Source organism: Pagrus major, chromosome 6 (assembly GCF_040436345.1).
Source record: "Pagrus major chromosome 6, Pma_NU_1.0".
NCBI classification, from domain to species: Eukaryota; Metazoa; Chordata; class Actinopteri; order Spariformes; family Sparidae; genus Pagrus; species Pagrus major.
The window spans coordinates 36,180,829-36,193,508 of record NC_133220.1 but is presented as its reverse complement, the minus strand read 5'-3'; the positions used below and the strand labels follow the sequence as shown (position 1 = coordinate 36,193,508).

General features: G+C 40.1%; 1 protein-coding gene across 1 annotated transcript; it reads right to left on the bottom strand.

The window, feature by feature from the left end:
* Positions 1-233: 233 nt before the first annotated feature.
* Positions 234-4,233, bottom strand: slc2a10 (solute carrier family 2 member 10). Its single transcript, XM_073468071.1, has 4 exons — positions 2,952-4,233; positions 1,743-1,865; positions 549-684; positions 234-457 (listed from the first exon to the last, which is right to left on the bottom strand). The coding sequence occupies exons 1-4, from the start codon at positions 4,231-4,233 to the stop codon at positions 361-363; spliced, it is 1,638 nt and encodes a 545-aa protein (XP_073324172.1). The 3' UTR covers positions 234-360.
* Between the last annotated feature and the right edge of the window lie 8,447 nt (positions 4,234-12,680).

The following is a 12,680-nucleotide window of genomic DNA, read 5'->3' as shown; positions in this document are numbered from 1 at the left end:
CGTTTAGGATAAAGTTTTTCCATGTCTCTTCACATGATTTCTGACACCAGATGTACATTGAGAGTTCACAGTTGCTGTCCACCCTGGCAATGTATCCCATCAAAGTATGACACTAAAAGACTGGAATAAATTCAGTCGTCGTTGCAAAATCTTTGCAAGAAGACTTGTGACACATGACTGCAAGCCCAACTACACATGATCCCACAGAAAACACACTTTATTAACATGTTTCATAAAGACTCCATACATATTGTATATTTCAATATCAGGCGTGACATAATCAAGTGTACTGTCTGGTCAGAGTAAATTCTTCTATGTGTGGTGTGTTCAGTGCCTGTCAGTAAGCCAGCATGAGTTTAGTCACCCTGAGGTGCTCACTTGACAGTGTACTCTCTGGTAATGTGGGGATGTGTTTCTCCAGCTGATGATATCACAGCACTGTTCACTGTGGTAAAACCTGTAAGACAAGTCCAGGGACAAACGCATCAGTGCATCAGCATGTGTCATCTGACACGATGTGTATTTTATCAAGCAGTTATAGATCCTACCTGTTCAAACGCAGCTCCTTGTCTATCTCCTCGAGAGTCTTCCCTTTGGTCTCTGGGAGCATGAAGTAGAAGAAGATTGCAGCTGCCACAGCACTCATCCCATACAAGAGAAACATGCCTGACAGACCAATCGCATCTGTTGATTGGTAATACAGACAGTTCAGCCTCTTTCACTTGTAAGTAAGTCAGATGAAACTTCCAAGGCAATGTAACCATCTTTTAAGGAGTCTGGGATAATTCATAACTGATCCAGACTTTGTTAAGAGGCATGTCATGGCCTAAAGACTGTGGACTTTTTTAAGATCACTCAGATAGAAATAAGTGATGTGCTGCAACATCTAACAGTTCAATCGTACAGTGAATGTGGTGACCTCAAATAACTCCCAACACAGCTCCACCCAACACCCGACTGGTGCTTAGTCAGCCATACACCTGTGTGGGTGTACAGGGCCCTAAATTCTGGTCTTCAAAATGTCAAATATCCAGATAAATAAGTGAACTAAATTTTTTTTTCTTAGTTCATCCTTAATCTGATTAGGTCAATGTTCACTCCTGTATGCAATATAATTCCTAATAATTGCGTGCATGAAAATAGTCTATAAAATGTCTGTGAGGTAATATAGCTTAGCAATTATATTTAGTAAACTTATTATGTGGTGTTTCCTCCATCACGGACACAAAAGAGGTGGTGCACTTAAGAGTGTGCTCTTTAAGCCTGCATTGATGCAAACTGTTGGTGGGCTTAATAACCCACTCCCACATGCAAAATGTTTGGAGTGACTCAATGTGGTGGACCCTCCACAGGAAGGCGCAAATGGAGTGAGAGTGTTAAGAGAGAACTTACAGGGGCCTTGTTGGAATTTGGCCTTAGTGAAGCATGTAGTATCTAGAGAGACGGACGTTTTTGTCAGGAGTTGGTGGAGAGCAATAGTTAATATTGGAGTGCTTGGCTCTGTGTCAGCTGGATGTGTAATGAGGCAGGTTAGCCATATCTACTTAAAAGGTGATAACACACAAGGATTCTGAAGTTGTTAATCAGACAGTTTCTGTAAACACATAACACAAGTTGTCAATCAGTGAAAGCACAGATGTAATGAACCACTTTGGCAGAACCACGTTCATAAGTTACACTTACACCTTTTCTACCGTGACCAGTCAAAATGTCCTCTGTGAGACAGGTGTATGGGAACTCACCGATAAAATTCAAGAAAGTGAACGTGACCAGCAGGTTAGCAGCCCAGTTGAAGCAGTTGGTGAAGGCGAATGCTCTTCCTCTGATGACAGCAGGAAATATTTCACTCAGGAGAAGCCAGGTCACTGATGGAAGACAAAAAACATGTCATTTCTCAGCTCTACTATCCCTCCACATCCTCCAGTGTTGGATAATGTTATTTTAAAGACAGTAAAGCTACATGTGGCACCTTTGCATGCTAGCAGCTCTAAAATGCTTATCATTTACGCTGATAGCATGGTTGTATTTTAATTAGGAATGGACTGATTATCAGTCTGGCAGATTATTGGGGCCAATCTTCAGCATTTATTGCGATTATTGGTTTCAGTGTTTTTTGTGTCCAATGTTGATAAATGAATTCAGTTAAAAATGTGCTACTTTGGCTCTGATGCAGCATCATCTCTCTATCTGTAGTCTGACCCACTGTCTGATTGATTAGACGTCACATATAATAGCCTATCAACACTGATTAATATGAATCAGCAAAGTAACTAGTAACTGAAGTACCTACAACAAAATAACTATAATTACTGGACTGTAGTTGAATGCCTCTGCGCACCAGTCAAGTTCCTGAGCTGTGGTGTTGAATAATGGGCAGAATTTTTTTTGCAGGATATTATGACATCATAGTGAAGTTGACCTTTTGGATATAAAATGTCTTCACATCATTTTATCCTACTTAACATTTGTGGATTTTTTTTGTCACAGTTATCAATTAGGTCATTATGAGTAATGACCTAAAATATGTTTTGTGAGGTCGTAGTGACCTTTGACCACTTGAATCTGATCAGCTGATCTTTGAGTCCAAGTGGACATTGCCAAGAGAAGTACGGACACACGGACAACCTGAAGGCATAATGCCTCGGGCCACAGCTATCACCGGCGCAGAAGCATTAAAATGTTTTGGACTCAAAGTATAAAATAGCAGAAAATGGATATACTAACTCCAGCAAATTACAACAAAATTGTACTTAGTTACATTCCATTGCTGGTTATTCAAAATACTGGCACCAACATTTGTGGGTTAGGGTTCCAAATATTGGTAATCAGTCTCTGGATGAATAATAATCGATATCGGTCAATCCCCAATTTTAATACATATTACTGTTGATCTGAATGAACAGTTAAGCATACAAATTGTGATATCTAAATTAATATAAAAATATACAAACTTGGTCCAAATCCAAAGGAGTATGCACTGATAACTGCCATCATACACACAAGGATGGTCCAGTTCACAACTGTGCCATGGAGGCTGGGAGAAGATGTCAGAGGAGTGTCCAGTGCGTTGTGTCTGACTTTATCAGGTACCACATTTATACCTTGTGTGCTGCTATTGAGGAGTCTTTGGCTCTCATTAAAATGTGAGTCAAAAACTGACCTATTACCAACACTTAAATGAGGTAGAGTTGTTGTGTTAACATTAAAGTCCTCAAAATTACAAGGCCTCTTAGCATTCATCACAGAATGTCCACTGAGGAGTCCGATGGTTATCAGACACAGCGCCATGACAGAGCATCCACTGATGAGCAGAGGCCTCCTGCCCACCCTGTCTGAGAACACCATGGAGATCAAGGTAGCGATCACTTTGATAAGCCCCAGGCCCACCGACGCCAGCACTGCTGAGGCATCGCTGTGAAACCCCACTGAGTGGAAGATGGTGGAGGCGTAGAAGAGAACATTTGGCTGGCCTGTGAACTGCTGAAACAACACCAGACCAAGGCCAATCACAGTCCGAGTCCTCATGTTGTCTTTACGCTGGAAAAGGTACATGGTGTTGTAATGAACTTTCTTGTTTTCTATGCTGGGGCTGACTTCCGAGTCTGCTTCTTGGTTTTCGATGGTGCTCATGAGGTCTCTTTCAGTTTGATAGCAAGAGTCCTTAGCGCTGGATGGAAGAAACCAGATAGTGACGAGCTGAATCAAAGTTGGTACCACAGCTAATCCAAACATCCACATCCACCCTCTTTTAGAATCAGACAGGATGTAGTTCATAGCATAAGCTGCCAGAATGCCCACAGTGATCCCAGCCTCATACAGTGACACCAGGAAGCCTCTGCGGTTGGGGGTAACCATCTCAGACACAAAGATGCAGCAGGACATGGAGGATATACACATGGCAAAGCCCACTATGATCCTGCCCAGCACCAGTGCAGAGTAAGAGCTGGTGAGCAGGACCAGGCTGCCGGTCAGGATCAGGAAATTGCTGAGGAGGATGGAGTTCCTGCGGCCCTGATGGTCGATCAGGCAGCCGCCCACGATGGACGCCAGCAATGCCCCTATCAACAAAGAGCTGACCAGCGCCTCCTGCTGGATACATGAGAGTCTGAACTCTGACTTGAGCTGCAGCAAAGCACCCGAGATGATACCCAGCTCATAACCAAAGATCAGGCCGCCCAGAATGGACACCGCACTGGCCAACAGGAGGGTGGAGCTACCTAGGAAGTGAAGCATTCAGATTGTTTACCTTTGAGAAGAGCAGTCATCACAAAAGACATACATTTATACACTGACATAATCTCTATGGTGAATTTGAGATTTTTTGGGAATGTTTTAACTGCATGGGGTTTTCATCAGAAGCTCTGGATCAATACGCTGCTGTGAGACGATATCTGGACTACAGCTTTGGCAGAGCTGCCTGATGATGCAGTACCAATAATGGCCACTAGATGTTGACTCAAATACATCAGCAGCTCAATAAATATTGACTCAAAGAAACAAATACAAAGTCAATCTTTTTTGTCTTCAAAACATTATGGTCTCAGTTGCAAATTGTACTTATAGCTATGGCTGATGTCACACAAGCTTGAGCAGTGGTTTCCAAAATGGGTGCCATGGCACTCATGTTGTGGCTTAAAGGGTAACTCCACCAACTTTCCACATTTAAGTGTGTTCACAGGTGTTGGGGAGTTCTACTGCATATGTGAAAAAAGTAGTATAAAGTCTTTAGTGGCTCCAGAGGACGCTGCATGTAATCTGATAAATTGCCTCCAGTGATGTCACTCACTGGCTAATTGCATAGTGGGTAATGGGTTTTGAAAAGCAGTCCACTGGTCTATTGCACTCCTGTAATACTGTTGGATTACCCACAATGCAACCTTGCTGAGTGACATCACTGGAGGGAATTTATCAGATAGCATTCAGCTTCCTCTGGAGCCACAAAAGGCTTTACACTACTTTTTCCACACATGCTGTAGTACTCCCCAACACCTGTAAACACACTTTAATGTGAAACATGGGGTTATGCCTGAAGAAAAGCTCAGGAGTGACAGCATTTGTTAATTTTTTCCATTTTTCATTGTGTTTTTTCACAATTAAAAGGAGAGAGGAGACATTTGCTTTAAAGTTGCTACAAGTAACTTTCATTTTGGGTTGATTCTGGTGGCCCCTGTGGACAAAAGCGGTATGAGCACCACTGCCTCCTGTTGTAAAGATCTTGATCTGGCTCACCTGTGCATTTCTTTTTGGGCAAGTGAAAAAGAAGAGGCAGCATATTTTTATTAATATTTTTCTTTTTTAATACCAGCTCTTTGCAGGACACAGAGGTCATGTATCTCTTTGTGGCTATGTAGGATTAATTTGTGTAATACGATGATGGTGAAACAAAGTCAACTTTGTCTTAGTGCCGTGCCACCAGACTACAGAGCAGCTTCTTTCCCCTTCTGTGAGACTCCTCAATTCGTCCTCAGCACTCCACCATGAATATAATTTTAATTTTATGACTTAAAGGGACAGCAGTTAAGTGACGTGCAGTCAGCATTCTGCTGCTCACTCTTGCGGTCGTGCTCGCCCTCCTTGAGCGAGCATTGACCAAAACAGCAACGTCACCACACTAGATTGGCCGACATCATGTTGATAGAGGAGGTAAGTAAAGTTACACTTTTTACCATTTGACAAACGTTATATTTTTTAGAAATTGTATTTATAAACCGTAACATCGTTATTAGCTTGTTGGCTAGCAAAATATAACGTGAGGTTGTTTATGTTGAACTAATCACTTCTTGCATGATACTGTACATTCATATGAGACGTCGGCGTTGGCTTGCTAACTGGCTGTTTCGTCTAGCTTTCAGCGTGAACACCAGCAGTGTCAGCACAGCTGAATTTGTTGCATGCTAATGCTAACATTAAGTGAACTAGTTAACCTATATAACCTAATTATAGAGTTGCCACACTTCTTTTTGACGCAAGTTTCAATTTCAACTCTCATTTAGCTGAATAGATGCGCTAACGTTTCAGCGTAATATGGTCTGAATTATTCACAAAGTTTGTTGAGATGAAGACAATCCTGAACTGACGTCAGTTATAACAGTCAGTCAATCAGTTGTTATTCATAGAGCCCGAATTCACAAAACAAGTTGTCTCAGGTGGCTTTACAACCTGTGCAGGTAACGACAGAGTGACAGCTTCTGAAAAACATGCTGTATATAGATAGATACATAGTCTATGCATTCATCATTTCTTTGGTAATACTAGTTTACATTGATGTAACCTATAAATATACTTACAATGTTTATTTTATTGTTATATAAATAGCGAATGTTTCACAATAAAACATTGTATTCACTGTCACTGTTTTTATTTCAGGATTCCAGTTCTGAAGACTATGCAGCACCCTGACAATAGACAGTATCCTTACAGTGCATATCACCAGTTCACCATCTGGCATCACAACACAAAAGAATGAAGAGATTGTACTTGTGGTGGAATGTATATGTGTTTGGTGGCGGGTATATGTCTGTGGTATTGATGTTGTTCTTGTTAAGTTGTTTGTGTAATTCTTGTGGCTGTACGGAATGTGAAAATAATTATCCTGGAAAGGACAATAAAATCTATCTATCTATCTATCTATCTATCTATCTATCTATCTATCTATCTATCTATCTATCTGTCTGTCTGTCTGTCTGTCTGTCTGTCTGTCTGTCTGTCTGTCTGTCTGTCTATCTATCTATCTATCTATCTAACACGTGTGTGACCTCATTACCTCAAGGTAAAGGTTAAAAAGTGTTTGGTGTTCCAGTGTGAGTTCATTACCGACAAAGAAAAAATACTTTATTTTAAGCTCCTTTATTTATACAACTACATGCACGTTTTCAATGTTTTAAGTTTTACAGTGTCTGTACATATATGTATATATATACATATATATATATATATATATTTGTATATACAGCATGTATAGTCTAGTGCAGCGAGGAGGAACCTTGCATACACTGGAGGAGAGAAGGCAAACCACTTGGCAGCATACATCAGAACATGATTTTGAAAGGACTCCAGAGCTGATGTTGAAAGAAAAAAGAAAAACAAAAAAAACATTTCAGACATATGCCTGTTGCACAACCCAGTCAAATAGGGGCATCATATTGATTATATTGCTATAACGTTTCTATTTCCACATTCACCTATTGTAAATGTTGAAAAACTGACACATGCTTTAGTAGACAAGATAAAAGTGTTTAGTCTTACTGAAGGGTCAGAAACTCCTCAACATCCTTCAGGACAGCGTCTATTGAGAATAATCTGTGAGATCGCCTGATGTGCTGCAGAACCAGATATCATGTAGTCTTTCTCGCAACGCGACACATCCAGAGGTGGATGTTGACATCTGTCAAGGGCCCGTTCATGCACGCCTGTGACATGGTGAAGCACCCCTCACCACATACCCTAAAACAAAATGGCATTTTCAGTAGAAATAATAATGCTGTGTGACGTACATGCTCATCCACCATCAATAGCAGTAGCTAGCTTAGCTATCACTTGCTGTAGTAGAAGACATTTCAGTGGTAACATAGTGACGCTTCATTGATCTGGCGTTGACTGCTTCGTAATGTTAGCTGACAAAGTAATTCTCAAACAAGTCAGCCAATTTTCCAGCCGTATAAGCCCCTGGAGTCCAGATGAATTAGCTGACGTTATCCACTCAACACAGTTCCTTGCTACGTTAGTTACTTTGCAATTCAGCAGTGTTAGCAAGGAAGCTAACCTGGCTAACCTGTGGTAACAGGACAACAACAGCCTCAATATCAAATGATTTACACACACAAGTATTTCACATGCTTTGCTGTAATGTTATCTTACCTGTCTAACAGGAAGAAAGTCACATCTGCGTCATTTAGGAGCTTCAAAACATAGTGAAGCTCCCTCCATGATTTGGATGCACCTCCGAATTCCCGTTTGGCCAGACTGGCTTCAGTGGATATTACTCTCTTTTTTTGGGCTGTGTTGGGGTGTGTGTTGTCGGTCGCTTGTTAGTGGACTCCATTTCTGAGCTTTTGGGACGCTCTGCTGCTAGCTACGAGCTAGCTGAGAAAGATGTTGATGAAGGTTCTCAGTCATCCAGGTCATGGTAATTCTAAGTGCTGTATCATAGGCAACTGCACTTGTTTCAGTTTGTTGAAGACGTTTCACCTCTCATCCAAGAGGCTTTCTCAGTTCTAACTAACTGGAGGGGAGTTGCAGGCTTTTACAGTTGTGCTCATAAGTTTACATACTCTGGCAGAATTTGTGATTTTTTGGCCATTTTTCAGAGAATATGAATGATAATACAAAACTTTTCTTTCACTCATGGTTAGTGGTTGGGTGAAGCCATTAATTATCACACATGATTACAATGCGCCAAACAGCACAGAGACAAGCCTCAAAACTTCTGGAACAAATGATTTGACAAAACAACCTCTCCATAAACGAGTGGCACAACAAAGGAGGACCAACTCCTCAGGTCAAGACTCTGCTGTCCACTGACATCTGAAGGAGACAAATCATTCCTTTGAGGACAACAATGTAAACATCTTGTCCAGAGAAGACAGATGGTTTGAAAGAGGAGTAAAAGAATCCATCTATGTCAAACTGGAACAACTGTCTTTGAACAGAGGAGGTGGCCTACGACATTACTTATCACCCACCTACAATGCAGTACTGAGTTCTCTCCCCAGACAGCTTAACAACCATTCACACCTGGGCTCACCTAGCCTTAGCAACCCACACGAAGGCTGGTTGGGTCAACAATCCACAAGTGGCCCGAACGACTCTGTAAGGACACTCCCACACAGAGTTTAAAAGCCTGCAGCTCCCCTCCAGTTAGTTAGAACTGAAGAAGCCTCTTGGATGAGAGGTGAAACGTCTTCAGGAAACTGAAACACATCCAGTTTTCCTATGATATAGCACTTAGATAGCTTAGAAAGGCACTCGGGAGTGAGCATGACATCATATGCTACCAGAGGCACCTCTCAAGATGAGCCGTCCACAGGTTGATAGAGGCAACAGAGTAAGAAGGGGAATGTCTCATTTTTTTAAACTTATTTAACAGCCTCTCACTTACTGGCATTTAAAAGTGATTAAAAACTATTTTAAAAAAGGTTGACTAATGCACCTTTAAGTCGTACGTTGGAATCTGACCCAGTGACAGGCAATACGAATAACTATAATAAATAGCCAATCTTCTCACTGATGGTCTCGTTTGTTTATGTAGGTCATAAAGAGACATCAGTATGAAACTGGGATGTTTCATAAGCTGTTAAAATCTTCTAGTGTGGGAATATGTTTCCTAACACAACAAAACAAGATATTGGTAAGAAATATCAAATTCACCATATGATAAACCCTGTTATGTCACAGTTAATGTTGCTCCACCTCAGCTACATGCAACATGTTATTTACATGTAAATGCATCACTAGTAACTATCCAATGTCTGAAAGGGGCCATTCTGCATAATGAGTACTTTTTCTTTTAGTGCTTTGGTAAATTGTAGTTACAATGATCATACGTATTTCTATATTTTCATAGAGAAAAATCCAATGAAGGTGTGTGGAGATTTAAAAAAGTTTGGGTATGCTATCACTGTGCTGGAGCCAGGTTTTCTACAGTCTATTGTCTGAAAGTGTAACCAACTCTGTAACAGATCAGACTGATGAGGATTTCAGTTATTCATATCTTGCTGATGAGGTCAGAACAACAGATGTAGCCAGCATGAGGACCTATCTCAATTCTAAAGGAAAGCCTTTAATTCATACAGTATGTAGGCTTTAACACAAGGAAGTCAATTCTTTACTGAGGTATAGATGTAAATTAAACCACAGTGCATAGAAATGTCAGCATTTTAATATTGTGGATCATCCTTTACAAATAAATAAAGTGTGTTAAGTCTTAGTTTATAGTGTCTATCATATTGTAATTAGTTTCTAAATACGTATTAATCACTGCAACAGCTCTGCAGCTCGTCACAGTAACCTGGGAGTCTTTCATGTTCAGTGTCTGTCGACAGAAATGCAAATGGTCAGACCGAAAATCCAAATGAAAGCTGCTGAATCTCAGTGCTGATGAAAGATGAGCCTGTCTTCCATTCATGTGCGGAAAAATAAAGCTTAGAACAGTGGTTCACTGACTTTACCCACAGTCCATCTGTAAAACCTGCCATATTTTAATTTTCTTTTCACAAATTGATTGATTTGAATAGTTTACAATTTTTAACGACCGTTGACCGTCTTAATGTATTTACTCTAAATGTCAACTACCAGCAGCTGTAACACTGAAGTGTGGGTATCTACATTGACTTTAAACAGCTCACACCGTTACTTCAGATAAAAGTCCAAATAAGCACTTTGCAGCGTCATGTTCTTTATATGACTGCTTTACAAAGTAAATCACTCAATTACAAATAACTTACCCATTGATTTGTCCTGTTACATGCACATTTCAGTCAGGTTTGTGCAGTCTGGATTCATTTCTCTGAAGACTTTCTCTGTGAAATAGAAGCAGAACATAAAATAATCTCCAGTTCCTGTTGTGTTCTCCTGTTCTGGCACCCACTGACAGGCTTGTGTCCTGCTCATAGAAAAGACAAGGGAGCCCACAAGAGCCTACTGCAGCCCCGTCACCCTGACAACCATCTTGTTGATTGCCATGATTTCATTAGGGAGTCCACTCGAGATGGGCTCAACAATACAGGCTGTTTAGCAATCAGTTAGCTTGTTTAGTCTTAATACCAAATATCCCATCTCCTCATGATGACAGGGCAGTGGGGAACTTAATGTGTGCTTCTGAGACACCAACAGGAGGAATCTACAGCAGTCAGTGTATTTTGTATCCGGCATATTGTTATTATTATTATTATTATTATTATTATTATTACAACCTCACTTGTTTAAAGTCACAGTCTGGGATCCAGATGTTGTCACCACTGATCACTGGATTGACTCCTGCTGTCATAAAAACAAATAAATATGAGTAATGATGTGTGATGTTGTTAAAGATCCCTGCCACACACATGTATTAAGGCATACATAAAAATTCTAAAAAATGTGTCTGACATGGTTAAGCAGAATAAAAAGGATAATTACCAGAATAAAATCCTTAAACTGTCACCTATTCCTTCTCCTTCTTTAAAAATTCTACAATAAATAAATATTAACTGCTGGACACAAGATGTCTCCTACTTCTCTGGAGAGTCCATTCTAAGTTTGCGTGCACTGATTTTGAATGAGTACAGGAAAAATGTACACTTTAACACTCAATTTACACTCAAACATTCAAATGTAGGACCAAGAAGAAAAACACATTTTTGACTGGAGGAGGACTTTCAAGCATTATTTACATGGACACTGATGACGGTGAAGCGTGCCTCATGAAAAGAATCACATTACAATCACATTCTTTTGGTGATGATGATAATGATAATTTTCATTATAGATTCATTCATTGGTTATTTTCCCAATTTATAAATTTGTTTATAAAATAAAATGGGAAACGCATGTATCACAACTTCCCTGAGCCCAAGGTGATGTCATCAAATTGCTTGCAACCAACAGTCTCAAGCTCAAAGATATTCAGTTTATAATGATACAAATGAATGGAACCAGATCTGTTTTGTATTTGCTTGATAAATGACTTGAATGATTAATTGTCAACTTTTGAATTAACTGCCAACTATTTCAATAATCAATTAATCAGTCTGAATCATCTTCTAAGAAAAAATTAGTCCAAAATCTTCGATGTGAATGCTTGCTCTTCCTTTACAGTGCTGAATATCTTTGGGTTGTGGATGTCATGGTTTAGGGTTACGGTTTGGTTATTTCCTCATTCCTGTTGAAAGACTCTGCTCATGTGTCATGTTTTGTGTTACACTTCCTGTCTTTGTCTTTTCTTCATTCCTGCACAACTGAGTTTCGTTTGTTAATTAGCCCAGTGTATTCACCTGGCTCTTTTTTCAGTGTGTCTGCCCTTTCATGTCTGTTCCTCTGTCCTGTTTTGCTCCTCGTGTTTTACCTGCTGCTATTTCCTCGTGTCTTCCTGGTTTGTTTACTTTGTATTCTTCATCCTTTTGTTTAGTTGAGTTCCTGTTATGTCAGTAAAGCTCACTTTTTGTTTTTGGCTTATGTTATATATGTATGTCATTGTTAACATTTTATTATTACTGATGGATTACACATTTAGCAGCATTTAAATGCTGTGGCAGGTCAGAGGAGAACTACTGAGCGAGGATGCTTTATATACTGCTGGCTGGTTTAATATAGCAGAGCTTTAGCATCTATGAGCTCTTTATGTTTTGAATGATGATTCTTAATAGACAAAATATCGAGTAAGTGTTGTCAGATAAATGAAATGCGATAAAAAGCATATGTCCTCTGAACTGTTAGTATAGTTCAGTATGAAATGGCATAAAATGGAAATACTCAAAATGGCACAGTACTTAAGCAGAAACATTTAGTTACATTCCATCTCGCTATTTCTTTCTTCGGTTCAACAGAAATGCCTGACGAGCAGCTCTCGTCTTTACAGTCTGCAGCTGTAACTCAGCTGTTGTTCACAACAGACCCGTTTATTCATCGACTCAGTCGTCTGTCCGTCCACACATGTCCGCTGCTGTTAAACGGGACAGACAGTCCGCCTCCTCGCTGTGTTTCTT

Coding starts and splice junctions, on each gene's coding strand:
- slc2a10 (XM_073468071.1), bottom strand. CDS start 4,233: ATGCTTCACTTCCTAGGTAGCTCCACCCTCCTGTTGGCCAGTGCGGTG. Junction 685..1,742: donor CACTTTCTTGAATTTTATCG/GTGAGTTCCCAT, acceptor ACCAATCAACAG/ATGCGATTGGTCTGTCAGGC. Junction 458..548: donor AAGGAGCTGCGTTTGAACAG/GTAGGATCTATA, acceptor CTTGTCTTACAG/GTTTTACCACAGTGAACAGT.